Source organism: Rhineura floridana, chromosome 18 (assembly GCF_030035675.1).
Source record: "Rhineura floridana isolate rRhiFlo1 chromosome 18, rRhiFlo1.hap2, whole genome shotgun sequence".
Lineage (NCBI taxonomy): Eukaryota > Metazoa > Chordata > Lepidosauria > Squamata > Rhineuridae > Rhineura > Rhineura floridana.
In genome coordinates, this window is record NC_084497.1 from 10729442 (window position 1) to 10750721 (window position 21280).

Consider the following 21280-nt stretch of genomic DNA (forward strand, 5'->3'; position numbering starts at 1 on the left):
GCCGAGGGGAATTGTGTCCTGTGGCCCTTTGGAAGGAGCATCGCATCGCCCAGCAGATGCAAGTGCGTTCTCCTGGAAGGTAAGCCTTGCCGTCCACTCCTTTCCTTGACAAAGGAAATGCAAGTGTGAAGAAGAGTTCTGTGCTGCTCTGAAGGTTGCCGCTGGGATCCGAAGGCTTAGCTGATCCACTGACATACAACCGTCCTCGTTCTGCGGGGGCTGCAAGGCTACTAAGAACTCTTCAACTCAGAGCAACGAGTGTGGAACCTCAGGCTCCGGGAGTCAAATATGGCCTCTCCCAGGCCTACCCATCAGGCCCTTGGCTTAGGCTGCACTGCTGGCTGGCCTTGCTTCACAGCCTGCTCGGGTGCTTTTGCCTGGCATCACATGGGCCCTTGAACTTTGATTAGAACTGTGAAGGCCTGGGGGGGGGGAAATATTTTCCCAGGTTTTTTTCTGAGCCTTCAACATCTCTAACCCTGATAAGGAGAGAGGGGTGTGCAAGCGTGCGTAGAAGCTAGCCTACTGTGCAAAGGTTAAAAGCACAATTTGCTCAGCCCACTTTTGCAGCCCGTGAAAGGTTGCCTGGAAGGGAATGTGGCCCTCTGGCTGGGGAAGACTTCCCCATTTCTGACCTAGCAGCTGGATCGCTCTGCTCCAATTGCATCTTCTAATAGTAAGCCTTGCGGTGAACCTCTCTTCCCAACTGGGAGCAACAGGTGCATGGTTACAGCTGACGTGGGAAAGGGGTTGCCGTGGTACAGTTTTGACACTTGACACCCCCTTTGGGGGTGAGGCCTGGACGTGGCTCCCGACGGCGGCAGAGGCGTCCCCTTTTCGCTTTGGCTGCTGGCAATCTGCAACGCCACCTGGGCGCGTGCCACTCGCATGCCATCTCCCCCAGGGTGATGGGCATCTATTTTTGGGCTGCCTCGTTTATTTCAGACGTGTGATGCACTGAGGTAGGAATCTCCATACGGGACGTGGCCTAGAAGTCATGGTGACTTTGAGTTAGAAGGTTTAGCTGGAACAGGATTGCTCAGCATCTTCATATCCCCCGCTTTCAAAACAAGAAAACACCCTGGAATTCAGAGCCTGTGATCAGATTCCCTCCCGTGCCGTATCCTGCCATCTTCCACTGTAGGGCTGCAAGACGTAAACGTAAGAGCAGCTCCTCAACAGCTGGACCAGGCCAAAGGGGCCCCCTCAAGTCTGGCATCCTGGCCTCTCACGGGGCCAACCAGATGCCCCATTGGGAAAAGGCCCCCAAGCTGGACCTGAGCGCAACAGCGCCAACTCTACCCATTTGTGAGTCCTAGCTGCTGGTATTCGGACGCACACTGCCTCCAACAGTGGAGGGAGAACGTAGCCATTGTGGGTAGTAGCAACTGGTAGCCTTATCCTCTTCTATTAATGTGTCTAAACCTCTTTTAAAGCCATCCAAGTGGGTTGGTTTTTGTGGGATCGAATTCACAAGGTGAACTGGGGCCTTCTAATGAGGGCTAGCAGCTTAAAATAACAGCAGCAACAATTATTTATTACATGTTTCTCCCGCCCTTCCTCCCAGAAGGAACCCAACTGCATGATGTGTGAAGACGGACTTTCTTTTGTCTGTCCTGAATCTTCCAACATTCAGCTTCGCTGGATAGTTCTGAGTTGCAATATATGGACAGAGGGAGAAAAACCACTATCTTCATGTCATGCATAATGTTACATAGTTCTATCATGTTGCCTCTTGCCCTTTCTCTAAAACCCTAAAAAAAATCCCACATGGTGGTATGTTGTCAGCTAAAAGCTTTTGTGCTTTTACATTTTTGTATACAAAATAATGAGGACTAGTCACAGTCATAGGTCTATATCCTGTCACGATTAAAATTAGGAACCCCTTGCAGGCTGATTTCCCAGGCAGCAGCTCTCATGCCTTAAAATGGGCGGATGCACCTTGCCACAGAAGGCTCTGCTGGTGAGCTTCTGGTGAACGGCACACTGTGTCTTCAGACTCTTTTGTGGCTGGTGTGTTAACTGTCACAGAGAACGCACTGACTGGTTGAAGTTAGCCTGTGTGTTTGCCAAAGAGTAACTCCCACGGAATGTGGTGGGGTCCACTTCTGAATAGAGATGCACAGGATCATGTCAGCCCCACTGAAAACAGAGGGACTTAATGTCAGCTGTGATGTCAGCTTTTTCTGTTTAGTTTGGACTTGACGAGGAGGGGCAAGACCTGGGATCCTCTAATGAGGACTAGTAGCTTAAAAATCTCAGTAAGGAGGCAGCTCCTGTCAAACCAAAAGTTGTGATCTCAAGGGTTGCAACTGTTAGCTAATTTATCTGTGGGATCCACTGACTTTTAAAAACCTTGTTGATTAGATTAAAACGGTGCATCGCCTGATTAAATAGGCGGCAGCTTTTCATAAAGCAAGTCTTAAATTGGAGCGGGGAAACCTTTTTCACCTCAAGGGCCCCATGCCCTTCTGGTGGCAACATGACAAGTGGTGGGTGGTGCCAGAGTCAAAAGTGGGTGGAGCAAATTATGTAAAGTTTACCTTTGTATAGGAGATGAGTTTCTCCACACACAACTTTCTCGCCTCCACCCACCCATCCAAGCAACCAAGAGGCATTATGGGAGTTCAAGGGCACATTCCCAGCCAAGCAAAAACGCTCAAGGAGGTGGGGAAAGTCCCCCTGGGAGGCTGTGCCTGGGCCCCACATGTTACACCCAGCAACTTTTTGGCAGGAGAATGGGGTGGAGTTAAAAAAGGTTAGGCTGGCTCTGAAGAACTGCACTTGAAGAGGGTGCCTGGAGGGTCTGCAAAGAGAGTGCGCTGCTTTCTTTGAAACCATTCTGTCCACACAAAGCCACATCAGAGCTGGGGAGCCAGGAAGAGCTTGAGGGAAATCCTGTGCTGTGCACAAGACATCATACCTGCATCTCTTCCCCCCTCCCCAGACATAGCTGGAGGGGGGGTGCGCCCTCTGCGTCCTTTCACTGCACAGCTGTTGCGACAAGAGCCGCTTCCGAAGGGGAAATGCAAGCAGACGTTTCTGCCTTGCAAAGGCGCAAGGCTCTTGCAACATTTGGTTGCCCAAGAACGCAGACTTTGCGGGGGGGGGTAAGGACTGGACCGCCGCTCCCTCCGTGCAGCCGTTTTTGCCTCTTGCCGTGCAAAGAGGTGCGGGGGCCCTGCGCGTGGGGGGGGTGCCTGGGGCTTTCCAAGTTGTCCGTCACAGCGGACGGAGGAGAGAGACCCTTGTGGCCTCTCCAGGCCCCTTCCTTCTGTCCAGCCAGCCGCGTTTACTCTGACGCCTCTGAGCTTCGGAAGAGCCCTGCACCAGCAGCTGGATCAGGCCAAAGGGAGGGCATCTAGTCCAGTCTCCTGTTCTTGCAGCGGCCGACCCGATGCCACTTTTGGGAAGCCCATAAGCAGAAACTGAGCGCACCAGTCCTCCTCTCCGCACTTGGGATCCCCAGCAAGGTCCTCTAATAGCCCTAGTATCACCCCCCCTTTAAAAACAACAACAACCCTGGTTTGTTGAGCAAGGGGCCTTTTGCACGCAGAGCAGCTGGGGCTCCAATGGTATATAGCCCTTCCCCGCCTGGTAGCGGCTGCCCACAGAACTGCCTTCCCGACCCGGCACGCCCTGAGACTCGCTGCGATTGCGGAGCGGGTGAGCGAGAAAAGGCTCTCTGCCCATGCTCAAGGAAGCGTGGGAACTGACCCAAAGGCGAGACCAGGCTCTGAGTTGCGGGGAGCATTAGTCCAGCTCGGGCCCATGAACTCCAACGGGCTGGATTTGACTCCAGAGAAGGCTCATCGCAGTGAATGGGCCCGAATCAGCCCTTCGCCCTCGGAGGGCAGCCTTGGCACGCCCCCAGCCCGGGCTGCTCCGCGTAGGGCTTGAGTCGGTTCCTCGGAGGGGAGGCGGCTCGGCAGGACAGGGGGCGCACTGCTCATGCCTAGAGGCGCCCTCGCCGCGCGCGCGCCGGCCCGCCCCTCCGCTCAATCCTTGCCAGCCCTCCGGGACGCGCGCGCCAGGCTCCGGACCCGCCCGCCGCCCGTGGCCAATGGCGGGCCGGGGAGGGAGGCTGGCAGGCAGGCTGGCTGGCGCGGTCTCCGCCTTCCCCGCCCTGCGATCGCCAGGAGGCAGCGGAGCGCAGGCAGGCAGGCGGCGGCGGTTCCCACGTGGAGAGGAGCGCGCAGGAAGGCACGCCACCGGAGCACCCCAGATCCCCCCCCCACAGCAGCAGCAGCCACCACAACCAGGCAAGGTAGGGCAGGATCCGCAGCCCCTCTCCCCCTTTCCAGCAGCCCCCACCGCGCGCGCTCGCCGCCCCACTGCGGGAAAATGAGAGGTTGCGCGCTTCTCCAGCCTCCCGCGATTACCCTGCTCAGGTTGAGGGGCCCCTTCACACGTGGCGCGGCCGACGCTCGGCAGACGCGTGTCTACGGAAGGAGGACCCGCGCGCTCAGGAGCCTTGGGGTCGCGCGCCTGGTGCGCGCAGCGGAATGCGCGCGCGCATGTGTGGAAGGAAGCCCCCTGCGGGGCTGCCGGGGCGATCACATGGGATTGTGAAGGAAATGGGGGGGTTGTCCCCGCGGAGAGGCAGTGTGGCGCGGTGGTTAGAGTGCCCAGCCGGAAACCCAGGGACGACAGCCGCCTTTCAGCCCTAGCCTACCTCACAGTGTTGCTGGGAGGGGGAATGAGGGCCGTGGGGGGGGACCTCCAGCTCTTGGGAGGGACCTCCAGCTCTTGGGAGGGACCTCCAGCTCTTGGGAGGAAAGGGGGGTGTCAGTGCCATAATCGTAATCATGGAGTCCCCTTCCAACATCTGTGGTCTTCCAGATGTTGCTGGACTCGCATCGGGCCATGCCCGGTTTACTGTGTCCAGGCATCCGTCCATATTTTTATCATTAGTTTCCATTACTTTCCAAACACAGAAATGGAATAATGGCACAAGACCACAGCAGAGAAAAGGCCCAGCGTCTGCTCTTCTGGGCTTTGCTGACTGACAGATCCGCTCAAGCAGAGCACCTGCCTCTCATGCAGGCCCTGGGTTCAGTCCCCAATGGCTGGGAAAAGTCTGCCTGCCTGAAGCCCTGGAGAGCTCCTGCCAGTCAGTGTAGACAATAATGAGCTAGATGGACCAACAGTCTTGGCAGAAAGCAGCTTCCTGTTATTCCTGTTGTATCAGCCCTTTATTCAGAACCTTGAGGACTGGAAACTTAAGGGCCGTAACTCTGTGGCTAGAGCATCTAGCTGAAAGGTCCCGTGTCCAATCCCTGCCATTAATAGGTAGGGCTGAGAAAAAGACCCCTACCTGAACCAGAGAGCTGCTGCCAGTCTGTGTAGGCAACACTGAGCTAGATAGACCAATGGTCTTACTCTGTATAAGGGACCTTCCCTTCACTGCGAACTTCTGCGTGGAGAACAAACACTCTGGCACTGAGTTCTGTTTCACTGGAAATAATAGATCTGGCGGCCTCCTCCGAAGGACTGAGATGGGCTTTAAACCCTTCCCCAAGCTAAGGGACTTCCTCACAGGTCTCTGTTTGCCTGTTGTAAAGCACAAAAACTGAAAAGGGGGGTTTGAATCCAGAGAGTGGGAGATGGTTGCCTGTTGCATTTAGGAGAACTGAATGCCTGCCTGCCTTTTGTTTTCTTTTTTTTTTTTTTGTACATCTGGAAACGTTTCTTTGGGTGTGGGTGGGTGGACCGTTTCAAAACAGTTAAGCCTGCCCCCTGGCAAAGCAGATTTGGCAGGAGTTAACTTCTCCAGCAACCTAGGAAACCCTGCCCCCTAATTCCAGATCCGTTCTGGCAAGCAGTGGTTGTGTGCGCATACCATTTCCACATGCCCAGAGGCACCCTTTTTGCATGGCGCCCTGACCTTTAGAAAGCAGTATTGTTAACTCTGTTTGCTTGTTTTCCCTTTCTTGTTGCGGTGCCGTTGTTAGATGAGGGAGTGTCAAGCAATAATGCAAAGCCATGTCTGACTCTCTCCTTATTAACTGGCAGCAGAGGTCACACTTGTACAGTGAGGACAGGAGTGTCCCACCTCACAGGGCTGTTAAGAACCAAGGAAGCTGCCTTATACCAAGTCAGACCAATTGGTCTATCTAATTCACTGTCCTGCAACCGTGGGTCCCCAGATGTTGTCGGACTACAACTCCCATCAACCTCAGCCAGCTTAGCCATCGGCCAAGGATGATGGGAGTTGTAGTCCAGCAACATCTGGGGACCCAAGGTTGGAGAATGGGGGTCTAACTCACGTATTCACATATGGAACCAATCACCTAGAGAGGCAGTGGGCTCACACCAGATGTTTATTCCACTATTTTGTTGTTGTTATGTGCCTTCCAGTCAGTTTCGACTTATGGTGACCCTGTGAATCAGCGACCTCCACTAGCATTTGTCATGCCACCCGGTACCTAATCAATCTTAACAAAAGAGAAAGGAGGGGAATGTGTAAATCTCCAGGCTTGCTTGGTCTCCTGGAGAGGCAGGCAGACCATCCAGGCACCCCAGGGACAGGAGGGGGGTCCCAGCCTCCCAGCCCGAGGGGACTGATGCCCCACCCCTCCCTCCCTCCTGCAACGAGCTCTCCAAACTTTTCGTGAACGTTTGACACCCCCAGCTGCACAGTGTGTAGATATTCCTGGTGCCGCCCACAGCTGAGGGTGCCCAGTCTGCCAGGTCAGGACATCAAAGGGGCCCCACCTAGTCCAGCCTCCTGTTTCGGACAGTGGCCATCCCTAAGCGAGCAGGACCCGAGCGTCAGGGCAACTCTCCCGCTCTTTGTGGCTATTCCCAATACCAGATCTTCAGAGGCATTTCCTGCCATCATGGTGCGCTCTCCTCCCTGCTCCCCATTTTTTAATTTCCGTGGGGGGCCCTGACTAAAGCAGCCCCGCACAACCAGGTCCTTGCCAGCCCCAGCATTGCTGCCTGCGTTGAGCTGAATGCAAGGCTGGCGGGGGGACGCTGGTTTGCCTTTGTCCTGCCTTCTGTGGCAGCTGCGTGTTCCTTTTGCATCAGAGCGGCTCCCACACAACGCTGCAGCAGATTGAGTATGCTCCCTCCCCACTTCCCACATGCGCGCATATGCGCGCTTCCCCTCTTGAGACCTTGGCTGCTTTGTTGGGCTGACGAGACGTGGTTGGCTCTGATCCTTCGTTTGGGGGCTGCAGGGGGGAGTCAGACTGTGCTGAGAACATGCGAGTACAGCTCACCATTCCACGCAGGCTGTTCTCCAGAGCCCTTTGCATTTCCTTTCTCGGGAGGAGGCTCTGTGGAGGTATGTAGCGAGGCATCTGGCTGCCCCGAAACAGTGTCATTTATGGGCAGACCTCAGAGCATAGCAGAGCGTTGCTTTATCAGTGTGGCGGAGACAGAGAGAGAGAGAGAGTTTTGTTGTTATGTGCCTTCAAGTCGATTATGACTTATGGTGACCCTATGAATCAGTGACCTCCCTGTTCAGATCTTGTAAGTGCAGGTCTGTGGCTTCCTTTATGGAATCAATCCACCTCTTGTTTGGCCTTCCTCTTTTTCTACTCCCTTCTGTTTTTCCCAGCATTATGGTCTTTTCTAGTGAATCAGGTCTTCTCATGATGTGTCCAAAGTATGATAACCTCAGTTTCATCATTTTAGCTTCTAGTGATAGTTCTGGTTTAATGTGTTCTAACACCCAATTATTGTCCACGGTATCTGCAAAGCTCTCCTCCAACACCACATTTCAAATGAGTTGATTTTTCTCTTATCTGCTTTTTTCACTGTCCAACTTTCACAGCCATACATAGAGATTGGGAATACCATGGTCTGAATGATCCTGACTTTAGTGTTCAGTGACACATCTTTGCATTTGAGGACCTTTTCTAGTTCTCTCATAGCTGCCGTCCCCAGTCCTAGCCTTCTGATTTCTTGACTATTGTCTCCATTTTGGTTAATGACTGTGCCAAAGTATTGATAATTCTTGACAAGTTCAATGTCCTCGTTGTCAACTTTAAAGTTACATAAATCTTCAGTTGCCATTACTTTAGTCTTTTTGACGTTCAGCTGTAGTCCTGCTTTTATGCTTTCCTCTACAACTTTCATCAGCATTCGTTTCAAATCATTACTGGTTTCTGCCAGTAGAACGGTATCGTCTGCATATCTTAAATTATTGATATTTCTCCCTCCAATTTTCACACCTCCTTCATCTTGGTCCAATCCTACAAGCTGTGCTCCTTGAAGCATTCTTTGAGCTACGGACACCTAGGAAGCGTGCATGTGCATTCATGTTTGAAAACAAAACAATGAGTACTAGCCGCATTGTATGTGTTTTTTACAACAGAAAGTTGGGAATCTAGAGTTAGGGGTGAGCAGTGAGATGGCCAGATTTGCTGGTGATATTAAATTGTTCTGGGTCATTAAAACAAAAAAGGATTGCAAAAGCCCCCAAAGGACCTCTCCAAACCGAGCGAACGGGCAGGAAAATCATGGACTGGGCTGTCCCCTGCCGGGAATGAGATGCTTAGTTAAATGGAGCTTTAGCATAGGAAGCGGACCTTCTACCGAGTCAGATCAATGGCTCATCTAGCTTAGAGTTAGAAGAGCCGAACCTGGAGAAGCCAGAACCTGGAGAATCACTCAGCTACAGGCCTGCTTCTAGCAACTTGCAGGGCATTTATAAACTCTCTGCAAGTGTTTTTGGGGTGTGATCCCCCCGGCAAACTTCCGCTCTCAATGTTCCTTCTAGAGGTGCCCTGGATTTGATCTCTGTCCTGCTGATATCCGGGCTGCCTTGTAGCAGTTGCGATGGGGATTGTGTGTTTGTGTTGTACGGGAGGGCATTTGGGTCCCCACAAACTCTTGTAATGCCGTCGGCTCCTGCGTCACTCTACGTGTTTCCATGGCTCTGGTTGGCTTGTGGAAATGTGCCCAGCTCCAAAACTGTACTTTTTAAAAATCCGCATTTTGGGCAGGGAAGAGGGGAAGATTTGAAATTCCATGGCATTTGTAGCCGAACAACATATGGCATTGGTGGCTAACTTTTGAGCAATGGTTCTTAAAAAAAAGAGAGATTTAGACAAGTTCGTGGAGAGCAGAGGTTCTGACGGGTTAATCGAGCCTCTATTCACAGGCTCAGGTGACCTCTGTGGTGGAGCCTCTGTGTATGGGTGCAGTCTACCTGTGATCACCAAATGATGGGGTCAAACCACATTGCTTCAGTTCCCTGCCCGTGAACCTCCCAGGGGCATTTCTGTGGGTGCTGTTGGAAGCAGAGTTCCAGGACCGACAGATGGACCTTTCGCTGAGTTCCAGTGAGGGTTTTTCTCATGCTCTGAGGAACTGATTTTTATTTTCAACCATGAGTACAAATAAGTGTGAAGTTACAAACCAAAATAAAAACTGGAAGCAAAAGCGTAACAGGCAAATAATTTTATTTATTTATTTATTTATTGTAAATAAATAAATTGTTTCATTCAGGTACAGTTCAAGGGTAAATACTAAATGAACATCAGATATATAATATGAGACATGGTAGTAGATCAGATGAATTGTTGAGGGCAGGGGGGAGAATGTGGCCCTCAAGGCCTCCCTGTCTGGCCCTCAGAACTCTTTTGAGGCGACACACCTTTCCCTTGGTTGGGATGTATCCATGAACTCTGGCCCTGCCTACCACTGGCTTCAGCTATGGGGCGGTATACAAATGTAATGAATAAATAAATAAATAAGTGGCCCCCCATATAGTCGCCCAGAAGAGGATGTGGCCCTTGGGCTGGAAAAAGGCTCTCCCGCTCCTGCTGTAGGGCTCAGTCTGGCAGGATTCCCCCAACCTCCTCCTGGCCACCTTATTTTCCTCCTCCTGCATCTGGATGGTTAAAATCCCTGCTTGGTGTCCCAGAGGAACGTGCAGCCCTTCTCAGGCCTGGCCCGAGCCGGGCCAGGCTGAAGCCTCCTCCTCCTCCTCTGCACCCTGAAGCATAACCCTGCCTCGTTTTTTTGTCTCCTTTGCCAGAGAAATTGAAAGTGGGGAAGCCAGAGGATGCCCCCCCCGCCCACCTGTCTGTTGGGACAAAAGACTGGAGTGGCGACTGTGTTACTCCAGGTGGGTTGCATTGGCTGCAGGCAGGATCCAGGGCTGCGCTTGGCCCAGAGCAGGGCGGTTGCCGGTGACCTCTGCAGGGCTGCTTCTGTCACCTGGAGGAAGGCTTCTCTCTGCTTTTCCTTTCTTTTTGGGGGTGGTGGTTTGCAGAGGTGGATCTGGAAAGTGGAGCCACTGACTGGCATGTCAGGTGAAGCTGTAATTTTCCACGCAGCTGTTTAAATGTCCTGGCTCTTGGCATCTGTGCCGGCTGACGCTTGGCACACTCTCGTGTCGTGTCCTCGGGCGCCCTTGAAGCACTCTGCTCCATTGCACTCCATGTGCCTCGGTCTTCTCCTCTGGAAAATGGGACCACTGCTGTTATTTGCAGGTGCAGCGGGGGGGGGGTGGTTAGCAAGAGCTGGTTTATGATGACTATTTTAATTTGAGTGATCCTACTTTTTCTTGTTGTTGTTGTTATGTGCCTTCAAGTCGATTACGACTTATGGCGATCCTAAGAATCAGAGACCTCCAAGAGCATCTGTCATGAACCACCCTGTTCAGAGCTTGTAAGTTCAGGTCTGTGGCTTCCTTTATGGAATCAAGCCATCTCTTGTTTGGCCTTACACTTTTTCTACTCCCTGCTGTTTTCTACAAGAACAGCAACATTTATTTTTAAAAACCGCTGTAATGTTAGAAATGAGAGCCAGTGTGGTGTAGTGGTTAAGGTGTTGGACTACGAGCTGGGAGACCAGGGTTCGAATCCCCACAGAGCCATGAAGCTCACTGGGTGCCCTTGGGCCAGTCGCTGCCTCTCAGCCTCATGAAAACCCTCTTCAGAGGGTCGCCATAAGTCGGACTTGAAGGCAGTCCATTTACATTTTTAATGTTAGAAATTAAAATTGGATAAAGACAAAGGGGTTTTATACTACTAAGTTCTATTCAGAATAGACTTATTTAAATAGATCGGTATCAGTTAGCCATGCTCATTAATTGCAGGTGGTTATATCCTTCCCAAAATAGACCCATTCAGATTAGTTGACCTAAGGTAGTCACACACATCCCCTGATTTCAGTGGGACAACTCTGAGTGGGGCTAATGTTTGATGCAATCCAATGGATTGTATTCAGTTGTCGTACTCAGAGAAGACCCATTGAAGTTAATAGACATGACTAAGGTTCATTAATTCCAGCGGGTCTGCTCCTAGCCAGGCTCTTCTCCCCACTGTGCTATACCAGCTGTATTTTTCTTCCGCTCTGAGTAGCGCTTAATTGAACCTTTGGCCCATGGTGTCTTTTGTGGCTGTGCTGATCATTTCCTGCAGGGAGGGGCTCATAGCCAGCACTGCGCTATGTGGCCCAGTGCTCTGACTCGGGATAAAGCAGCTTCCCGTCTTCCTATTTAATTTGGCCCTTTATTGACTTCCATGAGGACTAGAACCTTTCTTTATTTTAAGGGCAAGGGCTATATCTCAGTTACAGAGCTCCGCCTGTGCATGCAGAAGGTCCCAGGTGCAATCCCTGGCAGCTCCAAATAGGGCCAGGGACGTCCCTCTGCCTCAAAACCCTGGAGAGCCACTGCTACCAGTGAGTGCACACAGTCCTGGACCAGACTGGCTCCTGAGTTTGACTTTGTATATTAAGGCAGCTTCCTAGGGTTGTGTCTTCCTGTCTGAGCTGGTGCCACCTTTGTCAAAGACAGTAAAGGTGGGAGGGATGGAAGGAGCTGGGTGCCAGAGTGGGCCCAAGGGGTTTCCTCCAAGGAGGGTTTGCGGCTAGGGTGAGAGGTTGGAGCTTAGACGTTTGCTTTCCCTGGTGCAGTGTTAGCTAGTTGCTGGCTGCTTGCCTCTGGCTGGCAGCCCCTCAAATAACTTGAAAGGGATTTCCCAGCTCTTCCGTGCACAGGCGATAAGCTGGTTGCCCCCGGGGCTTGGCAGGAAGCCACCAGATGTGGGGGGAGCCCAATGGTCAGCATTCCTGCCCCCCCCCAGCCTTCTGGAGCTGGGGATCCGTGCTTCCTGGGGACTGGTTCCCAGAGGTGTTTCTCTGGAGAGAAAATTGGCAACAATTTTAGACTCACGACGACTCTTTCCCTCTGCAAGGGTGGGGGACCTATTAAGTTGGTCCGCTCCCGGAGGCTTATGGATCCTATTGGTTTTCAGAGGGCCCTGGGAGTTTTTCCAGCTGATAGTACTGGTGCTTCTGTCGAGGCCTTGGTCGAACTGTGGAACACGGAGATGGCCCGGGCTATTGACACGATCGCTCCCGCGCGCCCTCTTCATTGCAGAGCTCATACAGCTCCGTGGTATACCCCGGAGCTGAGAGTGATGAAGCAAGAGAGAAGGAGGCTACAGTGCAGATGGAGGCGAACTCCAGATGGATGCAATTATGCTTTGGTAAGTGCCTGCACTAAGTCGTACATGAAAGCGGTAAGGGCGGCGAAGAAGTCCTATTTTGCTACCTCTATTAGGACATCTCTCTGCCATCCAGCAGAGCTTTTTAGGATTGTACGAGGACTCTTACATTCTGGTCCTCAAGATACCATAGAAACATCTGAAGCTCGCTGTGACGACATTGCGGGGCACTTCCAAAATAAAATCGCATGCATCCGTAGGGACCTAGACTCTGATGTTATGACAGTTGAATCCATTGAAGTGTCCAGAACACGGTCTTGCCCTTCATTATTGGATGAGTTTCAGTTGGTGCAGCTTGAGGAAGTGGACAAGGTGCTTGGAATGGTGCGGGCGACCACGTCTGCTCTGGACCCTTGTCCATCTTGGCTAGTGAAGGCTAGCAGGGCTGGGACCACCGGCTGGGCCAAGAAAGTGATAAATGCCTCCTTGAGGGAGGGAGTAGTCCCTGGTAGCCTCAAGGAGGCAGTAGTGAGACCTCTTTTAAAGAAACCTTCCTTAGACCCAGATAACTTGAACTATTATAGACCGGTGGCGAATGTCCCCTTTTTGGGCAAGGTTTTGGAGCGGGTGGTTGCTGGCCAGCTCCAGGTGCTCTTGGATGAGACAGATTATCTAGATCCGTTTCAATCCGGTTTTAGGCCCGGTTTTGGCACTGAAACAGCCTTGGTCGCCCTGTATGATGACCTTTGTCGGGAGAGGGACAGAGGGAGTGTGACTCTGTTGATTCTCCTTGATCTCTCAGCGGCGTTTGATAACATCGACCGTGGTATCCTTCTGGGGAGACTCGCGGAGTTAGGAGTTGGAGGCAGTGCCTGGCAGTGGCTCCGCTCCTACTTGGCAGATCGTCGTCAGAAGGTAGTGCTTGGGGAACATTGTTCAACACCTTGGACTCTCCATTGTGGAGTCCCTCAGGGGTCGGTTTTGTCCCCCATGCTTTTTAACATCTACATGCAGCCTCTGGGTGCCGTCATCAGGAGTTTTGGAGTGCGTTGCCATCAGTATGCTGATGACACGCAGCTCTATTTCTCCTTTTCATCTGAATCAAGTGAGGCTGTGGATGTGCTGAACCGTTGCCTGACCGCGATAATGGACTGGATGAGAGCTAATAAACTGAGATTCAATCCAGACAAGACTGAGACACTGTTGGTGAGTGCCTTCCCTGCCCAGATGGTGGATGTTCACCCTGTTCTAGATGGGGTTACACTCCCCTTGAAGGAACAGGTTCGTAGCTTGGGGATTCTTTTCGATCCTTCCTTGTCTCTTGAGGCACAAGTGGCCTCGGTGGCGAGGAATGCGTTCTACCACCTTCGGCTGGTAGCCCAGCTACGTCCCTATCTAGACAGGGATGACCTCGCCTCAGTTATTCATGCTCTGGTAACTTCTAGACTGGATTACTGTAACGCGCTCTACGTAGGGCTGCCCTTGAAGACAGTTCGGAAACTTCAGCTAGTGCAAAACGCGGCAGCCAGATTGTTGACGGGAACTAGCCGATCAGTGCATATAACACCTGTTCTGGCCCGTTTGCACTGGCTACCTATTTGCTTCCGAGCCAGATTCAAGGTGCTGGTTTTGACCTATAAAGCCTTACACGGTGTGGGACCGCAATATCTTGTGGAACGCCTCTCCCGCTATGAACCTACCCGGTCACTTCGCTCAGCATCTAAGGCCCTCCTCCGGGTACCAACTCATCGGGAAGCCCGGAGGATAGTTACTCGATCCAGGGCCTTTTCTGTAGTGGCCCCCGAACTGTGGAACAGCCTCCCCGAAGATGTACGCCTGGCGCCTATGCTGCTGTCTTTCCGGCGCCAGGTTAAGACCTGGCTATGCTCCCAGGCATTTTAACTGTTAAATGTTTAAATGTTTATAACGTTGTTGTGTGTAGTTTGATTTTATTGTCATATTTTGTATTTTAACCTTTTTGTACACCGCCCAGAGAGCTATTCGTTATGGGCGGTCTATAAATGAAATAAATAAATAAACAATTCTTGTTCAGAGCCCTTCCCAACAGGGGCAGGTGGCAGGGCCCAGTGCTCAGGGGTTTAGCCCCTGTGTTGCATGCAGACATCCCCAGGTACAGAGTTTCCAGTGGAAAGGCTCTTGGGTACCATAAGGTAGGAAAGAGGAACCCCTGCTAGCCAGAGTAGGCAATACTAGGCTAGATAGGCCTGTGGCCACACTTTGTATACCTGTGCATGGTTTGGCAAAGACCTGTGGCCTCCATGTCTGTGGGGCACTCGGGGGCATTGCCCCTTGGGTCCAACAAGCGCTCCCTTTGCAGTCTTCGGATCAGTTTCCCCGAGAGCACAGCCCTCTCCTGACGTGTTTCTGGGTCATATCGGCTTGGCAAGCGGCCCCAGTCCTTCCCCTGCCACCCCCAGGCGCAGGGAGCGGGATGGAGGTCGCTGCGTTGAGGAGTACAGAGCCGCCCATCCCTCGGCGCCTCATGCTCTTCTCCACTTCTCCCCATGCAGCGTCCTGGGACGCCGGGACATCAGGGTGCTGAGCCCCGATTATGGGTGAGCCCCAGATCCACGCCAACAGCCTCTTCCTGAACGAGGAGTCTTCCAAGGAACTCGGACCAGGGAGCCGGGTGCATCGCGTCCGCCATGCCCTGCAGAAGCAGGCGGCCCGGGCCCGGAGACAGATGTACAGCGTCACCCGGGACAGCGTCAAGGGCTTCCTGCAGCGAAACGCCTTCGTCCTGCTCACCGTCTTGGCCGTCCTGCTGGGTATGAGTTGGGGAGCCCAGTGTGGCTGGAGGGTGGGAGGGCAGGGCTGTCGGCACCTCTGGTTACTTGCAGCTGGGTGTGCCCAAGGCCCCAATGTGGCAAGGGAGATTTCAAAAGAACCCAAACCCAGCCCTCTTCTGACCTTGCTGCGGTGTCCTTTTTATTTTATGTTTTGCTCGTGAGCTGCTTTTGGACACTTCTGTTGCAAAGGTAGGCAAAAGCCCTAAGCGACAATTGGATATCGAGGCTTGTGCAGGTAGCTGGCCTTTTTGGATTGACACATTTTCTAGTGCAACAAGATGGCTGAGAACGGGAAGAGGCTAATAGCCACTTAAAAAAACTAGCAAACTAGAAACCCAGAGGTGACTCGTCTTTTAATTTCCAGCTGGGCCACCCTCTTTAAGGGTTGTCTGCTGCCTCTTCTGTCTCTTGTTTGGGTCTAGTGACCATCACAGTCCTTGACCTTGTCTGTCCAGCTGTTGTTGTTTTTTAAATTGGTGCCAATCAAAAGCTGCTCCTCTCTCCTGGAACGCTTCCCTGCACCAAGAGCAATAACGTCTTGAGGCTTCTCTCTGCCCCACCCCGAGACTGGGGAGCAACGATTGGGGGCACTGAGGCACTGGTCAGCATCTGCAGCAGGGAACAACTGTGGCCTTCCAGATGTTGTGGGGACCTTAATTCCCAGCATGCACCTGGAGGGCTGCGTGTCCCCCATTCCTGCTCTGCAGGGAGGGGGACTCCATCGTGGCCACACTCTGCCTCAGGAATCCTTCCCTGTAATTCTAGAAGTGGGAGGTGAAGGCAGGACAATCTGTACTTTGGCTGTCTTGGTTGCTGCTTGACGTGTGCTTTGCTGAGGCACCAGCATTAATGACTGCACTTGGGGGCTGGAATTCAAAGGCTCTTCTCGCCTGCTCTGTCAGCTCCTGAGCTGCGCACTTGCAACTGAGACCCCTCCTGAGCTGTTGTGACTGCGCTTGCAATGGCTGGCTCTTTGCTCCTCTGGGCACACGGCCGGTTCCTTCCATGGCATCTGACAGTTTACTACCCACGAGGGCTTGTCTCCCATAAGAGGGCCCCGAGGTCAGCAGCTGGGCTGCCCTGGACCCTGGCAAACCCTGTTGGTGATGTGGCCAAAGATTTGGGTGGGGGGCGGGGAGAGAGGACAGTCGGTTACAGCTACAAGGAGCCAGGCCGGGACTTCACCCATGTCCAATTTCTCCAGTCTCTGGCCATCTCTGTGCCTCCCTGAAATGGAAGCTCTGTCTTGGCCCCTTTGCGTTCCACAGCATTCCCCCAGGAGATCCGAGGCCTGCTTAACACCGCACATGAGGGGAAGGCTGCCTGGGTTTGTGTGTGTGTGTAATCAACAACAAAAACAGGAGATTAAGCGGCCACAAGTAGGTTCAGTGTGACGTGAGCGTGAGTGGAATGTTGACCGAGAGCGGGCCAAAAATGTCAGGCTCCCAGTTCCTAAAAAGAAAGAAAGAACAGACAGACAGAGAAAGCCAGAAAAACTGGAAGCAGAGTACTCGGATTAAGTGGGTTTGAAAACTCTCCAGAGTGAATTGTGGAGAGGGAGGGGTTTTGCACTCTTTCTCTCCCATGGCAAGGACTAAAACTGATTTGAAAACTGTTTGCTGGGATCTGTGTGTGTGTGGGGGGGTGTTTCCTAAGGGGGGGAGAGGAAAGGAGCCCCCCCCCCATAAAGGCCTAGTGAAGACCTTCTTCTTTCAACAAGCCTTTTAAGCAGAGATCTTATCCCAGTCTGCATTTGTACTGGAATTGTTTTTAGATATTTTACATTTTTATCGTATATGCATTTGCCATTCTGGGCTCCTTAGGAGGAAGGGTGGGGTATACAATTGTTGTTGTTGTTGTTGTTATTATTATTATAAATATAAATATAATATGATGATGATGATGATGATGGATCAGTCTACTTACAATCTGTCAATTTCACCTTTATTCGCTTGTGAACATTATCATCATCATAATCATTTAGGTTTATTAGTCACTTGTTACCCAAATGTCTCCAAGCACCTTCCAACTTTGTTAAAAACCAAAGTAAATTTATCACACCATAAAACAAAATAATAAAGCAATCCTCACGCACAGCCACAGAAGCGAAGGCACCAGGACCTGGAGAAGAGATTTGTTCAATTCTGTCTTGGCCTTAATTGGCAGTGTTGTTTTTTTAATCTGCATGAAAATTCGTTTTTTAATTCATGTGTACCTCAGTCTGCACATTTGTAAATGTATTTTATTCTCAAATATGCATTTTGGTACCTTTTCTTCCCTTTTTTTTTTAGCTGAAAAAAGCGTTGCAAAATCCGTGGGATAATTACATTTCAGCCTGCTTGTTAGTTCTTGGTTCAGAGGAGTTCATAAAGCACTTCGCCACGTGGCATTAAGGAGGGGACCCTCTGGGTGGTTCTCTTAGAGAATCTGGCCATCATCTGATGCACGAATGGGGACCCTGCAGCCCTCCAGATGTTCTTCAAATCTAACTCACATCAGCCAGGGGTGATGGAGGCCGTAGTCCAGCAACATCTGGAGGGCGTCAGATTGGCGAAGGCTAGTTTAGGTGAACTAGGCTGCTAGCCATGATGGCTATGCTCTGCCTCCATGATTAGAAGCGGCATGCTTCCAAATGCCAGTTGCTTGTGAGCTTCCCTTTTGTTTACTGTGGAGAACTGGAGGGTGGACTAGATGGGTCCCCCTTGGTCAGATCCAGCACTGCAGGGCTCTTCTGATGATCTCTTGAATCTCAATGATAGCTGAAAGGAACCACCCACGTACAGCTGCAGTCTAGCTTAGAATGGTAGTCCCAGAATGCAGCCGGAGAGGACTATTGCCCATGCATTCTGCCTGGAGCTTGTTTCTGTCCATCTCCTGCAGTGGCCAATCTCTGCTCTTTGCAGCTTTGCCCAAACGGGCTCTTCTCAGCCTAACCTGCCTCCCAGGGCTGAGCTCAGTTTGCTCAAAGCTGGAGGATCTGTGGCCCTTCAGGTGTTTTGGACTCCAGCCCCGGTCAGTAGTCCAGAGCAATGGGAGCTGCACGCCAGCAACATCCGGGGGGGCAGAGGCTCCCCACCCCGAGTCACAAGTTCAGTAATTGTGCTACTGCATTGCTGATGTGTCTGCAGCATATTTGCAAGGGAGGAGAGAGAACCAGAACAAATTGGCCGTGCTTCTTCCTCCTGGGGCAGGTCCACCAGCCCCCAGCTGCCACGTCCCATTGCTTATGCATTTATTTGTTTATAGATCCACTCGGAGATGCCATTCTCTCCCATTCCTCTCTGCCTTCCGGGGAGGCCTTGGCCCTGAAAAGTGACACACGAATAACTGGGGTGAAATAAGTAAATAATAAGCAACAGGAAGTGAAACGCCGCCCTTCTTCCCTGCCCTGTAGGGATCGCCCTGGCCCTGGCCCTCCGGCCGTACAAGATGACCTACCGCCAGGTCAAGTACTTCTCCTTCCCCGGCGAGCTGCTGATGCGCATGCTGCAAATGCTGGTCCTCCCGCTCATCGTCTCCAGCCTTATCACAGGTGAGGGGCCGGCGCCTGGGCGGGGGGGGGGGAGACACACCTGTCCGCTTCGGTTTCTCTGTGCTTTTAATTTTGCCCAAACGCAATCGGTTTGCTCCATTTCCTCATCAGTCAATAAAATAAAATTTAAAGAGTCCTCAGCGTTTTAGGACTCATTTCTCCTAGTGTATACACTTTTTTCCCAAACAATTTTTCCTAATGGAATTTATTTATTATTAGATTTATATCCGTCTTTCCTCCCAGCAGGGGCCCAGGACTGCATGTCTAGGCAGGGCAAGCCTGAGCAAGATTCTGCATTTAGACCACAAAAACAGAATGCACGGGTACAGGATGGGAAATACCCGGCTTAGCAGTAGTGCGTGCGAGAAGGACCTTGGAATTGTAGTGGATCGCAAGTTGAACATGACCCAGCAGTGTGATGCTGCGGCAAAAAAGGCAAACGCGGTTTTGGGCTGCATAAACAGAGCTATAGTTTCCAGGTCGAGGGAAGTAATAGTCCCACTATATTCTGCATTAGTCAGGCCTCATCTGGAATACTGCGTTCAGTTCTGGGCGCCTCATTTTAAGAAAGATATAGACAAGTTAGAGCGGGTCCAGAAGAGGGCGACGAGGATGATAGCCGGTATGGAGAACAAGTCTTATGAGGAAAGGTTGAAGGAACTTGGCATGTTCAGTCTGGTGAAGAGAAGGCTGAGGGGTGACATGATTGCACTCGTCAAGTACCTGAAAGGCTGTCACATAGAGGAGGGTACAGATTTGTTCTCTGCTGCCCCAGAGGGTAGGACTAGGTCTAATGGTTTTAAGTTGCAGGAGCGCAGATTCAGATTGGACATTAGAAGGAACTTCTTGACAGTAAGGGCAGTTCAGCAATGGAACCGACTGCCTAGGGAGGTGGTGGGATCCCCTTCGCTGGATGTCTTCAAGCAGAGACTGGACAGCTATCTGCGGGAGATGCTCTAGTGGATTTCCTGCTGTGAGCAGGGGGTTGGACTCGATGGCCTACAAGGCCCCTTCCAACTCTAGGATTCTATGATTCTATGACTAGCTATACTGTAGCTTTCTCTGTTTCTAAATTACCCGTTGATTCAGAACGGCAAACCTCAGAATCTCACTTTATTTTTAGAGAAAGAGCCGTATTGACAGAGCCCCTGCTGTGCGTGCAGAAGGTCCCGGGTTCAATCCCCAATGGTGGCATCTCCAGGTAGGGTCGGAAAAGACTCCTTGAATCTGAAACCCTGGAGAGCCACTGCTGCCAGTCAGTGTAAATAATATCAGGCTATTTGGAACAATGGTCTGACTTGATATACCTTGATATAAGGCAGCTGCTTTTTATTTGTTATTCATAAAATCATAGAATCCTAGAATAGTAGAGTTGGAAGGGGCCTGTAAGGCTATCCAGTCCAACCCCCAGCTCGATGCAAGAATCCAGGTTAAAGCATCCCTGACAGGTGGCTGTCTAGCTGCCTCTTGAAGAGCTCCAGCGTTGGAGAGCCCACCATTGCCCTAGGTCATAGGTTCCACTGTTGTACTGCTCTAGCAGTTAGGAAGCTTTTCCTAATTATTATTATTTATTAGATACTTGTTACCCAAGATCTCCAAGTGACTTACAGCATTCTTGAAAACCAAAATAAACCTATCATTTACTGCTACGGTCCTCTTTGTAGCCTTTCTTTGATACGAGTCTCATGAGTGGAGAGGACACATCTTGAATTGACCATACGTGATTGGACGTGAGCCACCGTTTCCGTGGCCAAGATTGGTCTTCTTTATCGGTCATGATTTTTGCCCAGCTTTGCTATGTGTTTGCTGCCTTGCTGAGTCCTTCTGTGCTGGTTACCAAGTCCGCATGGTAGACGTCTGGTTTCAGGCCAGTCAATGCCGCTGCGGTCTTTCCGGCTGGCTTTCCCCCCACATCTTGAGTCGTGTGGTCTCTGCTTCTCAGGCATGGCCTCGCTGGACAGCAGCGCCTCTGGCAAAATGGGCGTGCGTGCCGTCGTCTACTACATGATGACCACCGTCATTGCTGTCTTCATTGGGATCTGCATGGTCCTCATCATCCATCCGGGGAAAGGAAGCAAAGAGAAGATGCACCGGGAGGGCACGACTGAGCAGGTCCACACGACGGATGCTTTCATGGACCTCATTCGGTGAGGAGGACGGAGCAGGTCTGGCCCACCGAGGCGCAGAGTTGTCTGGTCTGAAAGGAGTACAGGGGTTGGGGGCACCCATCAGCCCTTTCGGTATTCCAGGGGCAGGGAGCCTTTTTCATCCTGAGGGCCACATTCCCTCATAGAGAACCTTCCGGGGGACACGTGCCACTAGTGGGCAGGGCCAGAGGCGAAAGTGGGCAGGGCAGTGGATGCGAGCAGGGCGACATTCCAGCCATAGATAAGTCAAAAGGATCTGCACATGCGTGCACACACAGAGCACCTCTCCATCCTCCATCCATGCAAGCGAGAGGCATGACTGCAGTTCACAGACTGATTCCAGGCAGGTGAAAGCACTCAAGGAAGGCACAGAGC

General features: G+C 51.8%; 1 protein-coding gene across 2 annotated transcripts in view; it reads left to right on the top strand.

The window, feature by feature from the left end:
- Positions 1 to 4017: 4017 nt before the first annotated feature.
- Positions 4018 to 21280, top strand: part of LOC133372293 (excitatory amino acid transporter 1-like) — a 31296-nt gene continuing 14033 nt past the window's right edge. The window contains exons 1-5 of one of the 2 annotated variants that reach the window (XM_061600674.1): positions 4018 to 4267; positions 9998 to 10087; positions 14948 to 15205; positions 18621 to 18758; positions 20701 to 20905. In XM_061600674.1, coding sequence (XP_061456658.1) covers positions 14989 to 15205; positions 18621 to 18758; positions 20701 to 20905 — 560 coding nt within the window. In that variant the 5' untranslated portion in view covers positions 4018 to 4267; positions 9998 to 10087; positions 14948 to 14988. The remainder of the gene's footprint in view (positions 4268 to 9997; positions 10088 to 14947; positions 15206 to 18620; positions 18759 to 20700; positions 20906 to 21280) is intronic. The other variant, XM_061600673.1, reaches the window with a different exon arrangement.